Below are 16,960 nucleotides of genomic sequence, written 5' to 3' on the forward strand. Positions count from 1 at the left end.
GAGGGTACAACAGCAAACAGGGGGAGGGGGGATGGCTCTGTAAATGGGGTGGAGACAGAGATGGGGAAGAAAGGGAGAATGGAGAGAGGTCTAGTAGTGTGGTAGGCTGGCCAAAGGAAAACACAGGTACAATACTGTTTGGGGCAACTGTATTCCACTCACATAAATATCTAGTTGGATGCTAGCTATGCTTACAGGGTTCAAGGGGGAGAGAGAGAGCACACACGGTCAGGACCTCGACTTTATACCATGGGCCCACCTGGTGGTCAGATGTTATCAGGCCGGGTGCCGTGTCTCTGGGCCACCTGTTGGCTGAGCGATGTACTGCAGTGTTTCATCACAAATAGAAATCGAAGAAGTGGACATTGATGACATTCGGATGGAGAATGCCCAGACAAAAAAAAAAGGTGTTGCTCCTCCAATTTACAAGTGGTCTTGGTCTAACAGTGCACAAGGCCATGAGCAGACATGTCAGTATGGGAGTGGGGCACAGAATTGAATTGAAATGATCCCTGTCATTGATGCGGACAGAGCAAAGTTAGTCAGCGAAATGATCTCCCAGTTTGCATCCAGTCTCTCCAATGTGGAGAGGGCCACAGCAGGAGCACCAAATGCAGTAGATGACTCCTGCGGATTCACAAGTAAAGTGTTGCTTCACTTGAAAGGACTGTTTGGGGTCCAAAATTGTGGTGTGGGTGCAAGTGTGGCAGTTCCTTGGCTGACACGTGAAGGTGCCAAGGGGATGATTAGTGAGAAGAGATGAGTGGACAAAGGCGTCATGGAGGGAGTGGCCCCCTAGGGAAGGTGGAGAATAGAGAGGGGAAGATATGTCTGATGGTGGGATCATGTTATAGGTGATGGAAATTGCAGAGGATACTAGTGGGGTGGTACGTGAATACAAGGGGAATCCTGTTTTTGTGGCATCTAGAGGGAGACGGCACCAAGGCAGATGAGCAGGAAATGGAGGAGATGCAGGTAAGGGCTGAGTTGATGGTTGTAGAGAGGAAGCCATGTTTTTTGAATATATAACAACATGTTAAGATTTTGTTCCACTCATGGATAAGAGCAGTGAGAGATTCATTTAAGTAACTGGTGATTCATCTGGGTGGGCGAGCTGTTCTCAAGACAAGAGTGGAAGAGCAGGCAGCCATTCATGCATTTTATGAGATGGTGCATGACGGCACATACCTCTCAGTGACACCCGCTCACATGCTCGTCTCCTTTCACGGGTTACTAAAAAATCACAGCCAAATCACAAAGCTGGGCCTTTCAGAATGATGGGCAATGTCACACAAATTCTTGTAATAAACTCAGCTTCACAGCCCATCTTGGACTTTTTGAAGTGAAGTCCCTCTTGTGACGTCAGAAATGATGAAGGGGTCAAGCCCAAAATGTTGGTTATGTATCTTTGCTACATAAAGTACGCTGTGTTTCTACAGCTTTGTGTTTTTACTTCCTCCACTCATGAATTTGGAAGTCTTGAAACTTGATCTGGAAGCCACGAGGTTCTTACACTGAGATAAGTTTACACTTAAAAGAGAAATGTTAACAGCCAAAGGGAAATAGAACACGGTTCACTGCTCAAATAACTTCGTCTTTGTTCTCACTTGATTGCTGAAGTGATAAAATTATTTAGTTCTGGTTAACAGAAGGTGCAGTTATAGTCTAGTGCATTCACTTTGTCCTGACCCACCTGGAGAATGACGTCTCATACACCAAGCTGGTGTTCATAGACTTTATCTCAACGTTTAACATGACCATTCCCCAGAGGCTGGTGGAGAAACTGTCCTCGCTGGAACTCAGCAGCCCTCTCTGCAACTGCATTCTGGATTTCCTAACGGAAAGACCACAGTCTGTCTGGGTCGACAGCAGGAAGTCGAGCAGTTTTGATGAGCATTGGCGCATCTAGATGCTGTGTGCTCAGCCTGCTCCTGTTCACGTTACTGATCTATCATTACTGAATGCAACGCCAGATTAATCTCCAACAGAGTCATCACGTTTGCAGATGACACGACAGTAGTCAGCCTCATCAGCAACATCGATGAGTTACACGACAGAGAAGGGGAAAATCTCATGATAGGGCGTGAGAATAATAACCAGAGTCTCAACATGGACGACGAAGATGATTGTGGACTTCAGGACGACCAGGGATGACCATCCTCCACTACACATTACTAGCTCGGCAGTGAAGAGAGTAGAGAGCACCACATTCCTAGAATTCCGCTTAAGAAGTGACCTATCCTGGACACATCTCCTCACTTGACAGGAAGGTGCCACAGCAACTGCACTTCCTGAGAAAACTGGGGCGGGCAGAGCTACCGGTCACCAACCTGTCAACTTTCTTCAGGAGCATATCCTGAGCAGCTGGTATCACCGTGTGGTAAGGTTGCTGTAGAGCATTGGATCGGAGGTCAATCCACGGGACTATGTGTGGCAGAGTCTCCCTTCCCTCCCATCGACGTGATCTATCAGGAACATTGTACGGCGCACAAAATCATTGAGGACCCCTTCCACCCCGCACACAGCACCTTTCACCTGCTCCCGTCAGGGAAGAGATACAAGAGGATCAGAGCCAGCACCGCCAGGCTGAGGATCAGCTTTTTCCCATGGGCAAATGATTGAATGAACTGCTCATATATACTCCCCTAACACTCTATTTATTAAACATTTATTTTACAAAAGTACTGTATTGCATATGTATCATTTGTCTGTATGTGTTATCTGTCTGATGTGTGTTTGCATGTCTCTGCACCGAGGTTCAGAGGTTATTATCGGATGATAACAAACTTGACCTTGAGGTTGTTGGGACTCCCCATTTTGGAACAGGCTGGCTTTCTGCAGTAGTGGGTGACACCTGGTGGGCATGTTAGGATGGCGCAGCTATATCCTTCTCTCAGGGTGACCAGTCACGCTTGTACAAAGAAGTGAACCTCTTCTGTAAGTGTGCCCATGAGATGCGCACCACGTGGACGCAGGCACAATTCAAACCTCCCCAATTTTCATTAACAGCCCACATGTAAACAATTGTCCCCTGAGCCTGCTCCATCTTTCACTGAGATTTCAACGTCACTGTAGATTCCCATCTTTTACACATCAATTAATCCTTGAGGTAAACAGAAATTTGTCAATCACAGACTTAAATCACTAATGGATCGAGATCGAGTAGCTGCTTGTGGTGGGGAATTCCAAATGTCCATCACGTTTAGCCATGGAGAGTCTCATTCAATTATACTCTGAAGCAGGTTCAAGTCTTTGGAGCAGAAATTCTCTCTTATTCTCCCCCTCTCTTTCAGAAGCTTCCAAAAAATTCCATGGATTCTAGAATAGTTCCAACAAATTGGAAGGTTGAACAAGGAATACTGCTTTTTTACAGAGAGAGAGAGAGTATGTGAGAGAGAGAGAGAGAGAGAGAGAAAGAAACATGAAAAATAAAACAGCTTGATGTCAGAAATGCTGAAATAATAAAATTCAGTATAGATTTATGATAAGAAAATTATATTACACATCTCAATTATTATTAATAATGCATTAGGAGAAGAAATAGGCCATTCAGCCCATCAAGGCTGCCCTGCCATTTAATCATGAGTTAATCAATTTCCCCACTCAGTCCCACTGCCCGGCCTTCTCCCCATAACCTTTGATGGCCTGGCTAATCAATAATCTATCAATCTCTGCCTTAAATGCACCCAATAATCTGGCCTCCACAACCACCTGTGGCAACAAATTCCCCAGATTTACCACCATAAAGCTGGAGAGAAAAGATTGACGAGAATGTTAGAAGTAAAACCTGAAAGCCTGCAGACACTATGGCGGAGAAACTCAGTAGGTCAAACAGTGTGTTTTACGTAGCAAAAATAGACAACCAACAGTTCAAGCTGAGCCCTTCATCAAGATATGGAGATCCCCCTGTCATCTTTCCCCATCTGCATCTGTCTTTGTCTCTCTTCTCTTTCCCTCGGTCTCCTTTCACAGATCCAAAATCAATTCTCACCTTATCATATCCAATTAGCACCTTTTGTTGGTCTGAACTCCTCCCCCAGCCAGTCTTCAGTCTTTATTCTGATATTTTCCTATTCTTTGCTCATTCCTTGAAGAAGGGCTGAGACCTGAAACATTGGTAATATCTTTACCTCCTGTGGATGCTGCGAGACCTGCCGAGCCCTCCAGCATTTCTGTGTGTTTTTACTACAATCACAGCGTCTGCAGACTTTCGTGTTTCACTGGGTATAATTGTGATGTTTAACAGACAAGCATGGTTTAAAGAATCAATTACTTTTTTTTACATGCTTGATAAAATCAAGGACTATGTGTGCCTTATTAACTGCTTTCTTGACCTGTTCTGCTGCTTATCATGAGTTGTGCATCCCCAAAGACCAAGTTCACTCTCGATCAGTATCCTTTCTTTTTTCTTTCTTGGAGGCACAGTCAGCGCAACGCTGTTACAGCGCCAGCGAATGGGACCAGGGTTCGTATCCGTCGCTGTCTGTAAGGAGTTTGCACATTTTCCTCGTGTCTGCATGAGTTTCCTCCAGGTGCCCCTGTTTCTACCCACTCTTCGAAAATGTAGGTTAATTGGGGTATTTGTTCAGCATGGGCCAGAAGGGCCTATAACCCTATTGTACGTCTAAATTCCTACCAAAATACATTGATGCACACTCCTGTACATTAAAATTTATCTGCCATGCAAAGCACAAGAACAACAGATGCTGAAATCTTGAGCGAACAACGAGGAGCAGGAGGGACCCAGCAGGTCAGGCAGAGTCTGTGGAGATAAACAGTCGTAAAAGCATCCTGATTAAAATGTAGATTGCCAATCTCTCCATGGATGCTGCTTGACAGCCTCCCCCTCCACCAAGCCCCCCCAACTTCTCATTGATTGCTCAAGATTCAAATATTTATGTTTTTTAAAAATTAAATTTTTTTTGACATGAAGCACAGTAACAGGCTATTTCGGCCTACGAGCTTGTGCCACTCAATTAACCTACAACTCCCAGTGCATTTCAAACAGTGAGAGGAAATTAAGAGCCTCCAGGGAAAACCCACACAGACACAGGGAGAACGTACAAACTCCTTAGACAGCGCGGGATTCGAATCCAGGCCCCGATCACAGGCGCTGTGGATAGCATTGCGCTGACTGCTATGCTAATCATGCCGCAAGATTCCTTTATTGTTAGGTAATTGTACAGAACACAAAAAACTAATTGAAGAACTCTTATTGTCGTTTTCTTTCTCCTCTCTGTCCGGCTGTTTGCATGCACCCATTCCAGTAGGTTTTTTGTTTGCACAACCAATAAGTGTCTGGAAAAAGAATCTCAGGGTTGTACGTGATGCCACGACAATAAATCTGAAATCCGATGGTGGTGACGGTCATCGAGGATAAGAGGCCGTGGCCTTGGAACACAGAACCATAGCACACAGTCCAGGCCCTTCGGCCCTCTCTGCTGTGCCTGCCAGGGTATCCCTTCCCATTCAAAAAAAAGTAGGACACCCCCATCCCATTCAAAAAGATAACTATTAAACCCCCCCCCCCCATCCCAAATGGGACACCCCATGTTGCAGAGGAGATTGTGACCAGGCCCTGAACTTGGGTCAGCAGAAGATTGGGAATCCCTGACCCACAGCACCTGGAGGCGGCGAACCCGCCCCCTTGCCCGTCTGATTGGCTGGCGGCGGACGTCCATCAACAGCCGGAGGCCGGCTTCCGGTGTCGTCGTCGCGCCGCCGCCACAGCGCGCGAGCGAAGGCGATTGGGGGGGGGGGGGAGACACCAAAAAAAAATAAAAGGGAAAGGGATTTGAGGAGCTGCGCTGAGGGGGTGGGGAGGGGGGGGTCGGGCTTCAGGCGAGGCCTAGCGGCTGCGGGGACTCTAATCGGTGGTAAAGTCAGGGAGGCGCGACGTTCACCTTCCACCGGGCCGGGCTTCCCTCCTCTCTCCGCGCCGGCAACCCGGGGGCGGCCCCGCCCTTTATCTCATCCGGATCCATCCCTCGATAATTATCGTCGGGTTTCCCGGCGGAAAAGTTGTGAATCGAGAACGCCATCGGAGCGGAAGCCACCCCGGACCGGAAGTGGCGGCACCGCGACTGAGTGGCGGGCGCGCCGGCCAACCAGCGAGCCGGGCGCCCGGCCGTCCGCCAATCGGCGAGCGGCGGAGGCGGCCTCCCGGCTGATGGACGGGGCCCGTCGAGCTCTGGTATGTGTTTGTGTGTAAACAGCGGTGAGTGGAGCGAGGAGGCTGCGTGAAGGTTGGCATCGGCCTGGACTTTTAACCTCAGCTGCTGGGATTGTGTTTGCAACGTCGTGCGAGAAGCTGCCCCCGGGTAATCGATGTTTTAAGTTGCAATGCTTCAAACTTTTGAGCAACCAAGTAATAACTTTTGGTCCTTGGGTCAGTGCAAGAGATTGAGCCTGGAGCCCAAGTTTCACGCTATCAAGGGTGGAGAGGTGTTCCCTGTCGCAGAATCTTTGCCAAGGGTGCTGTGAATCTGCCATGGGAAAGGTGCCATTGCCACAGCAGGCCTCTGTGCTCAGAACTGGGCAGAGGTAAAAGGTGAAGTGAAATGCCCTCTGACATGAAACAAAGGCGAGGCTTCCACTCCCCTTCAGTCCTGTAGCACTTGCTCCCCCCCCCCCCCCCACCCCTGTTCCTGAACCTGGCCATGCCCAGCAGCTTCTGCTTTAACTGACGGTGCAAGAATTGCCAAGGTGGACTAGATACGTGTTAGCAGATGGGCAGAAGGGCCTGCTTTACACCGAATGACCCTGATTCTATGCTGGGGCAGCATTTCAACCCCCCCCCCCCCCAACCGACCGACCACAAATTAGAATTGTGAGTGAGCTACTTTAAAATTGTTTCAGAGGTTGAAGCTGAAATAACTTTCAAATTGGAATTGGATAATTGTTTAAAAACTTGAATGGGACGAAGCCCATTTACAGATCGGTGGGCAATAGAAACCAACTGTTTGGCCTGACTCCCCTCCTCTTAAGTGCCAATGTGGAGAAGGGGACAGAAGGAATGGGGGAAAAGGCATTATATCCCCCTTTAATTGCCTCGACTCCTGGTCAAACATCCAAGCCAGCAGCCAGATTTTTTGTCCTGCTTATGCACTTGTAAAATACACGCAGCTGAATCCTGAAATACGAAATCCAGTTTTCAGACTTTGAAATTCTGTTTGTTAATTTTGTGGGATTTCCAGTGTTGCTGCCGTACTTTTGGTGAAATGCCTCTTTTCTGCTCCTCTCCAACTGCGTGCTAATGTGCAGGAAAAATAAGGCAATTATAAATGTGAAAGATTTTTTCCTCCTTGTGTTTGACTATGTCCAATCTGAGTATTCAATGTTAGAACTGAATAGCCCTTCTTTCTTTGGATTATACTATCTGTCTATGTTTTAGATGATAATTCCTCATCCTGCCCTTGCTCTTCTCTCAGACTTGAAAACAGATACTAAAGAATTGCATAGAATATGGGTAATTCAGCTTTTTTGAACCCACTCCTTGAGATTGTGACTTGTCTCTGACCTTGCTTGCTTTGTACCAGATCCTCTCATCCAATTGGTTCGAGCCATCAACTTCAGTTGACACTGAATCCTTTCTGGATGGAATGTTTCTGAGCTTTTTTTTTCCTTGTTATAATTTTTTTGATTGCGGTTCCCCAAAAGGCACCTTTAATTATCTGTAAATCACTCTGACTCAACGAGCTGCACCTACATTTTTCTAAAAGTTAATCATTAATATTTTAAACTTAGTAATGATGGAGCAACTTAAAGCCATGAGATTATCTATTAAGGCAGTGAATCCTAATACTTTCTCATCTGCACACCACCTTGAGTATTACTTGCTGCGGACCACCTATAACAAACTTGTCGGTCACTCATTTAGTTGGTGGGGGGAGGTGTTGTTGCTGCCAAGCTTGAGCCCCTCTGAGACCACCAAGATGTTTGTTAAACATGAAAGTCTGCAGGCACTGTGACTGAAATAAAAATGCAACGCTGGAGAAACTCAGCCGGTCAAATAGTGTACTTTATACAGCAAAGATAAAGATACATAACCAACGGTTTGGGCTGGAGCCCTTCATTAATGTAGGAGCTAAATGTAGGCAGGCAATTGAGGGAGGAGCACTCTTCCACAGGTAATAGGTTGATAAGGGAGGGCACAGCAGCAAGCAGGGGGAGGAGGGACAGTTAGGTAAATAGAAAGGGAAGGGGGTGGAGACCTGGAGGAAAGAAGACAAGGGGATGGAGAAGAGAGGGGGAACAGGGAATGAACTAGCAGAGACTGGAGAAGTCGATGTTAATGCCATCTGGTTGGAGAGTGCCCAGTCGGAAAATTAGATGTTCCTCCTCCAATTCACTGGTGGTCTTGGTTTGACAGCACACGAGGCCATGGGCAGACCTGTCAGTGCGGAGAAAGGGTGCAGAATTGAAATGATTGGTCACCAGGATTTTTGTTTAGTTTTTGGTGGGAAATATTTTTGTTCAGAATTTATTGTCATGAGTGTTTCATGAAGTTCGTTGTTTTGCAGCAGGATCACAGTGTTGTCGAGTTTATAATCTGTTTTACACATTACCTGATATTTGTCTTTGGTTGAGAACTACTTTTAAGTGCTGTTTCATCTTTGGATAAGCAGAAAAATTTAAGCTACTGGAGAATTGGACTTGAACTGCAACTCTTTAATATTGCATAAATCTACTTGAAGAGTTTAATTTGTCACTTCATATTAATTTACCCTGCACCAATATTCAGGATGGGAATAATGACCAAAAATGCTTTATAAGGTGCTTTTACCTATCTTGTTACTGGTTTATATGTAAGAAAAATTGTGTGAAATTGAACTAATAACGAATTGGAGCACCTTTTTAATGCAGTCATCCATTACTCCCACTACTGTTGCCAGACATGGCATCATTACTACCTCAGCCTGTGTTATGTAACTCGATGATGCTTTCTCCAGATGTACCTGATGTGAAAGGATACAGAATTTGAATAGCGGGTGTTTTTTTTTCCCTAAAGACCAGGTGGAGCAAGAAGATGTAACATTTCTCTGTTATCAGTGAGATGTTTCAAGCAAAATTTGTACTTCAGTGAAATTGTATCAACAGTAGCTGTGTGTCTTGGTCCTGTTTTTCCACTCAATTGTAAGTTACTTTTGAGCTGAGAAAGCAGGATTTTCCTCTGCACTGAGCTTGCACAGCTGGGATCAGATGTAGTGTGAAAGTGTGCCCCATTCTCGTGGTGCCCGAGGTGAAGTTATGGATGTGAGTTAGGGAATGTGGAAGGTTTTTGAGTAGGTTTATTTAGGTTGGCAAAACATCGTGGGCCAAGGGGCCTGTGGTGTGCTGTAATGTCCTATATTCCTTCTCTGCTCGTGTGGTTGCAGTTGACCTGCATGGAACAGCTGCACACTTCAGACGTGCAGTTTCTCAACAAGCTGTAGTGTCTGAGTTGGACTGCCAACTTGGGCTGTAACCCAGTCAGTGGTTTGAGACCAAGCAAACTCCTTTTTATAATGACTTGGGTTATAAAACGTCTCCCTCCCCACCATCGATGTGATTGTTGTCAGAAAAGGGCATGAAAAATCATTGAGAACCTCTTCCACCTTGCACACAGCATCTTTCAGCGACCCCTGTCAGGGAAGAGATGCGGGAGGATCAGAGCCAGCACCACCAGGCAGTGAGAACGCTGAACAACCAAAGGGACTGCTCACACTAACCATCCGAGGCTCTTCTATTCATGAAACAATATTTAATTGTGTGGATAAAATAGTTGTTCTGCGTATATATTGTCTGTCTGTACGTGTGTTATGTTTGGTTGTGCGCCTCCGTGTCTTGCACCGAGGACCAGAGGTCACTGTTCCGTAGGGTTGTACTCGTACAATCAGATGACAATAAACTTGACTAGAACTTGTCTGCCAGCATCGAGAAAAATAGTGAGGTGCATTTGTCCTCCATTTCATGGGGTGGGCCAGTGAATCAACAAGTGGCTTTTTATTTTAAAGTAGGACTGCCAGAAATACTGTTTTGAGAGGAGAACGTGATTTGCTCTTCTACCTGGAGTTGTCAGCTAGAAAGGCCATTTTTGTTCAACTCAAGCCAGGATAAATCGCCTGCATTCATTAATGGATCACATTACACTTAAAACTCAAAGGAAAAGATAAGAGCAAAGTAGTGGCTGGAGGCTTCAGTGTTTAGTGTGTAGTCTAAACATCGACAGCAAAAAAAACTTTCAGTGAGTCTGGATGACACCCTATCCTTGATACAATAAGGCAGAAATAAAGTATGTTGGATGATCCATTTAATGGTAATGTTAAGAATAGTGTAGGATGCACTGAAAAAGAGAACATGGATGGAGGTTAAGAGGGGAGGGGACTGACTCAGAAAAAGGATAGGAAAATGGATATTATCCAATGGAATAAGAATTGAGACTTTTACCTTGTCAATCTGTGCTGAATTTAGACCTAATGGGCAATAGATTTGTCTGTCAGCTTGATGGATCTTATGCGCCTTTTGGCTTGAACATTTGGTGCTAACGAAAGGTAGACTTGATGGGTGCTTGGTGGACTCTTCACACCAATTTCTGATAAGAGGCCTGGTGTGGAGGGCAGTCGACATAGTATTATGGCAAGATGGATGCGGGGTGTTAAACATCATACTTTTACAAAAGTTGAAAAATAATCTTGTGTGATGTCTCTGGCCATTCTTTGTTATGTTAGGCACTTGTTAGCCATTTAGCTGATGTCACAAATGAATAGACTAAAATGCTTTGATTTGCAATGTGAAACTTCATTTTTTTTAATATTAAAATTTGTATTTGTTGTAATAATAGTGGAATTTGCACGTAGTGCATTGTGGGCGACACGGTTAACACAGCACCAGTGTTTGGGACTGGACTTGGGTTCAAATCCTGTGCTGACTGTAAGGAGTTTGTACGTTCTCCCTGTGTCTGCGTGGTTTTTTTCCAAGGGGCTCCAGTTCCTGCCGCCCTTTATTTATATAAAAAAAAACATACCAGGGTGTAAATTGGGTGGCACAGACAGACTCGAGTGCTAATTTTTATTTTAAAAGTTTCAGGTATCCCAAAAACACATTTTGGCAGCAAAATGATTTTTGTTTGGAAGTCTCGCAGTGCAATGTAATAGCATAGCAGCTAGTGCAAGGTTCAGGTTTGAATCTGCTGACTGTAATGAGTTTGTATTTTTTTCCCCGTGTCTGTGTGGGCTTCCTTCAGGTGCTTTGGTTTCTTCCCATGTTCTAAAGACGCATAGGGGTGGTAGGTTAATTGGCCACATGGGTGTATTTGGGCCGCGTGGGCAGGAAGGGTCTGTTATTATGCTGTATCTCCAAATTAAATTTAAACCTTTCATGCAGCAGGGTCCCACAAATTGTATGTACTCCCATGGCATTGAATCGGAGTATTAGAGCACCGGTGGGGGGAACTGTGAGTGTGCCACAGGATTATTTGCCTCATTTGATGATGTTTGTATTGTACAGCACTCTTCAGCTTTGAATGGGGCTTTGAATTTGTACTTGTCTCAGGTGGAACTTGCACTAACAAGCAACTACCTCGGGAGCCAAAGTGAGATCCACCAAGCCATAATGTCTTTATGGAAGAGGAGAAGGGATAATTTTCTTAAAAAAACATGTTTTGCTTTGCCATTTGTTCTTTGATTATAGACATTTTAAAGTTTTATTTTGTCGCTAGTAGATTCCTGGCTGAGTCACACTGTAACAAGCCCCCATGACCCCCTCCATCTCAACAATCCCTTTCGTCAGCTTCATAAATGGTCATCAGTCAGCAGTTTAATCAAGAGGTTTTGGATAGCATGGTAAAATAGATGACCTCATAAAATACGAGAACCTGAATTTATTGAATGTCATCAAACTCCTAAAATTAAATTGCTTCCCTTTTTGCTTGCTGTGGTTTTAGGTGGTGTGCGTTGGTATCCCTGCTACATCATCTGGCCTGGAATATTTTTCAGAGATGCAGATTTCATTCATTCTTTAAGCCGTGGTGCTGCTGCTTTTAATAGATGTTGCATGAATCCCAAAGTGGTGCGGTTGCCAGGCCTGATGTGGAAGTGAACTGATGTGCATTTGAATTTTGTTTTTTGTGACAGCTTTATAATTGCAGATTTTCTCTGCCTGCTCCACGTAAATGAAAGTCTGTTCTGTAAGAAATGGTGACGTTAGGTATGCCTGTCATCTAAAGGTGGAGTACTCAATAATTTGAAACAGATTAGTATTAAATAATGCTCAAATAATTAACTTAACGTATAGCTTTTCCAATCAGATTTTTACTGGTGTTGTGCATGTAATATCCTCGTGGCACAGAGTCTGATGCTATTGTTAGTTAATGGCTCTGGATTCATTCAATTTGGATCGTATTTACTTGCTGGCAAATAAAATCCAGGCTGATGGCCAGTGTATAACAGGCTATTGATTTATTACTAGACAGTGTTATCGTTTGACGTATTTATTGGTCTATACAGAAGGAAGGACAGGTGAAAGCCAATCACAGTGGCAGGGTTTTTTTCCTCCAGATTGCATGATGCTATAGCAGTCCATCCATTTTGCACTCCTGTACATGTCACATATGTAGCAACTGGTGCTTCTCAATCATGGGGCCCCAGCTTAAAATCCCCTTTCGTGAGAGTAGTGTTCACATGGGGGGGGGGGGGGGGTCATTTTCAATTTTTCACAGTAGGGTCACCTTGCTCTTCATGAAGTTGATTGGGCGAGTCTTGTGATTTAGAGCAGTTACCGAAAGAGTGATGGAAGTAGCTGGAATAATAATTATTTTCCAAAAAGGAAGTGGAACGTTTGGAAATGCATGCAGTGTTATGGAGAAAGAGTGTGGTATTAATTGGATAGACTCTGGCGTATCATTCTCTGAGAGCTTCCCCGCTGAATAAGTAGATGCCATATGAGAATTTCAGATGTTTTTATTTTTGATAAATTAAATGCTTACAAAAAACTGGTTTCCAGCATTATTTAAGGCCTCGTCCTCAGCTGATAGGAATAATGTGTAGTGGGTATAAATGAAGTGCGTATGATAGCTACAGAGAAATAATGGTGTCAGATAAATTTGGTCACTTTAGTGATGCTTACCATATTTACTCATGTAATAGTCAAATTTTGTGGACCAATTTTTAGGGTGAAATTTAGGGGGTGGACTATTACATGCTTTTCACTGTCTCTGCTTTGTTTGAAATATCGGCTGGGACCGCGTGGCAAGTCTACATTCAGGGCATCAGGAGATCGGATGGGCGGCCGGCCGAGGCGAGGGTCCACAGTCAGGGCTTCGGGAACTCTGATGGGAGGGTGGACGGGGTGTCAGGAACTTGGATATGCAGGCAGTTGAGGCATCAGGAGCTGGGATGGGCGGGCAGCCAGGGCCAAAAATCGGGGGTCAACTTTTACATGGTATCAACTATTATACGTGTAAGTATGGTAATTGACAAGATAATTACCCAATCACCCTTTTTTCTGTCTGGGAATAGAATTGTGACCTGACTGCAGTTTTTTTTTTGGTATATATGATGACAGCAGAATGATGAAAGATGAGAAACTTCTCCCAGAGTCTCCTAGAGGTCTGATCTTGTACCTACATTATGATAGTTAACTCAAACAGATTTATTGAGACAGAATCATATAACAAAATGGTATGGGGGAAAATGCTAATCATGTTTTATAGCAGAAAGCTATAAAAATGATATACATCTACTAAAACCTTGAGCAATGCTGTGCTATGGTAATGTAATCTCGCATTAACAAGTGAGAAACTACATTTTTATTGTACGTTGGATTGCATAGTGCAGACCTGTGTCGGCATAGAGCCAAACCAGATGTGAAAATGGACACCTGTGTGTTAAAAGTGTTTGATCAAAGAAATGCTTTTTGTAGTCTATATTGTTGTATTTTGTTTTTCTGTGCCTTTTTATTCAGCACTGGCGCCAAAGAGGTCCTATTATAATACGATCCTGTAAGATCGTGTGATTGAACTGGAGCAGGTAGCTGCAAGGTTGGGCAAAACCAGTTCTTTACTGCTGTTTTTTAATCTCTTTTTAAATGGTAACAAAGGCTGCTCAGGTTTGCCTGGAACACTAGACTTGTTCGAAAGATTAGAGCTGGTGACATCTAAATGGCTTTAATAGCAGAAGTGCTGCCTGCGGATACTGGACTGCATGTACCGGAATGCTATGCGGTTGAGTTTTGCCCGTTCGCGATGAGTTAGTTGATCCTTGTTGGACACTGTGGAGCAGTGGCTCTCAACCTTTATTTCTCAACTCACGTACCAGCTTAAGTAATTCCTTCCTAACCTAATGGTATCCTTTTGCCATAGATGCATTTCTTAAGGTGGTATGTGAGTTGAGGAAAAAAACTACTGTAGAGAATGGGGCTAACTAGAAAGCCATCCAGGATTGCTTCTAAACCTGACCTCTTGCTAGGACCACACTTTGCTACTTTTCAGTGACAAAGAGGGGATGATTGGGCAGTTCTCATTGTACCTGTGGAGGGAGTAATCCCTCCAGACAGTGGAGGGAGGAGGGGAAGATGTGTCTAGTGATGGGATCCAGTTGTAGGGGCTGGAAAGTGCAGTGTATGATGTTTTGGATGTGGAGGCTGGTGGTGTTAGGTGAGGATGAGGGGACCCCTGTCCTTGTGGCGGGTTCAGATCTGAGGTATAAGAAATGGAGGAGATGCGGGTGAGGATATAGTGATAGGCAATAGAGGGGAAGCCTTGTTTTCTGACTAAGGTCTTCTTGGACGTCTTGAAATGCTTAGGACCATAAGAGAGAGAGGAACAGAAATAGCCCATTGAGACTGCCCACCATTTAATCATGTGCTGATCCATTTAACCATTGCCTGGCCTTCTCCCCCTAACCTTTAATGCCCTGGCTAATCAAGAACCTCTGAGGCAACAAATTCCACAGAGTTGCCACCCTCTGGCTGAAGAAATTCCTCCACACCTCTGTTCCAAATGGATGCCCTTCAATTTTTTGGAATAGAAATCCATGACAATGGCAGTAAAGAAAATGGAGTTTGCTTTGGTGTATGCCCTGTAAGATCATTGGTTTATATCAAATCCTTTTTGTAGGCAAACTTGATTTGAAAAGCCCTTTTTATGTTGGTCGTAGTGAGGGCCTAAATATGAATAGCAAAATTTGACTGGAGTAGATTTGTTTTACATTGACCTTTTTATGGTATGATTGATTAATGGTAAAATGTTAAGTTACATTCACATTACTATTTTTAGATTTACTGAATAGCATAATATTCCTCTTGAATTTTAAACTGATTAAACAATCTTGCACCAAGTATGATTTTTTTCTTGCATTTATAAAGTTATCCATTGAATGTTGAGACTTTTCTGGGTCATCTGTTTGAATAACGGGAGGCATGGTTAGTGTAGCGGTTGGCACATTGCCGTTCATTACACCACCAGCGATTGGGACCAGGGTTCAAATCCCGTGCTGTCTGTAAGGATTTTCTTTGCTTTCCCTGTGTCTGCGTGGGTTTCCTCCCACCGTTCAGAAATGGACTGGGGCTGTAGGTTAAGTGGGCTGAAATGACCTGTTAACGTGCTGTATGTTTAAGATAGCCTTTTTCTTTAGATGTAGAGGACATTGCTAAGTCTTTTTTATATTCCCCCCCCCCCCCACCACAGGACCTGTTCTTCGGGCAGTGTAATGGTTGTCAGTAGACAGCTGAAGTTCCTTGCCTAGTGGAAGAAGACTATCTCAAGGAGGTTCTTGCCATGTGTGTTCCAAGAAGATGGGTGTTAATGCTTCTACCTACCCGTATCCATCATGTCAGGCAGCTGGGTTGAAACACTCTTCAAATGCAGTCGGTGGGTAAGAATTTTGTCCTGCGTCATTGGGTTGAGATCAGTCTTTGCGTAGCTGGGGATGTTGTGTTTCTGACTGGATTTCTGAACTATTGGCTTTGCAGGAGATTGATGGCACCTTTCCTGCTTTCTCCGCAGCACTTGGATTGTTCTCTTTGGAGACGAGCTCCTTTAGGATTTTGATAAAGTGATGTGGGGGAAACTGCAAATGCTGGAAAATCTGGAGCAAAATCTGCTGGAGGGACTGCAGTGGTTTGAGCAGAATCTGTGGGAGAGGGATTGCTGTTATTTCTGATAGAGCTCCCTCATTTTGATATTTCTCCCCACCCCGCCAAGATTCAGAGTTATTGGGGACCAGACATGACATCACATACAACCCTGAGGTCTTTTATCCTGCGGGAAAGGCAGAATCCCCACTTATTGGTGGCGCAAAAAGAATCTGACTCAACCGACACATGTCAACAAACTGCAGTACAGAGGAACAAAATCAATAAAGTGCACAAGTAAGAATCTTCAAGTGAGTTTGAAGTTGAGGGGACTGATTGAGTCTGTCATTGAGGGGACTGATGGTGGAGGGGAGGGGGGTCAGCTGTTCCTGACCCTGGTGGGTGCGAGTCTTATGGTGCCGACACCTCTTCTGATGGCAACAGCGAGAACAGAGCGTGTGGATCCTTGATGATTGCTGCTGACCCCCCCGACGGCAGCGTAGTTGTTCTTGATGGTGGGGAGGGTTTTACCTGTGATATCCTGGACTGTGTCCATTACATTTCATAGGGTTTTTCACCCAGGGGCATTGATGTCCCCATACCAGACAGCAGACTTGCCATGACACCTCTAGAAATTTTCCAGGGTTTCTGATGTCATATCCAACCTCCACAAACTCCTGAGGAAGTAGAGGTGCTGACGTGCTTTCTTGGGTCCAGGAAAGGCCCTCTGAGATCGTGACATCCAAGAGCTTAAATTTGTTCATCCTCTTCACCGCTGATTTTCCCCCAGTGCACCTCTGGGTTTCCTTTCCTGAAGTCAACAGTCAGCAACTTGGTTTTGGTGACATTGAGTGTGAGGTTGTTGTTGGTGCACCATTCGGCTAAGCTTTCAAGGTCACTTTGGACATGG

At 44.6% G+C, this 16,960-nt stretch overlaps 1 protein-coding gene across 5 annotated transcripts in view; it reads left to right on the forward strand.

The window, feature by feature from the left end:
• Positions 1-5,823: 5,823 nt before the first annotated feature.
• Positions 5,824-16,960, forward strand: part of LOC138748521 (BTB/POZ domain-containing protein 7-like) — a 77,263-nt gene continuing 66,126 nt past the window's right edge. For 3 of the 5 annotated variants that reach the window (XM_069908872.1, XM_069908869.1, XM_069908873.1), the window contains exons 1-2: positions 6,202-6,320; positions 15,665-15,847. In XM_069908872.1, the coding sequence (XP_069764973.1) occupies positions 15,772-15,847 (76 nt within the window). In that variant the 5' untranslated portion in view covers positions 6,202-6,320; positions 15,665-15,771. The other 2 variants (XM_069908870.1, XM_069908871.1) reach the window with 2 other exon arrangements.

Source organism: Narcine bancroftii, chromosome 13 (assembly GCF_036971445.1).
Source record: "Narcine bancroftii isolate sNarBan1 chromosome 13, sNarBan1.hap1, whole genome shotgun sequence".
In the NCBI taxonomy this organism is placed as follows: domain Eukaryota; kingdom Metazoa; phylum Chordata; class Chondrichthyes; order Torpediniformes; family Narcinidae; genus Narcine; species Narcine bancroftii.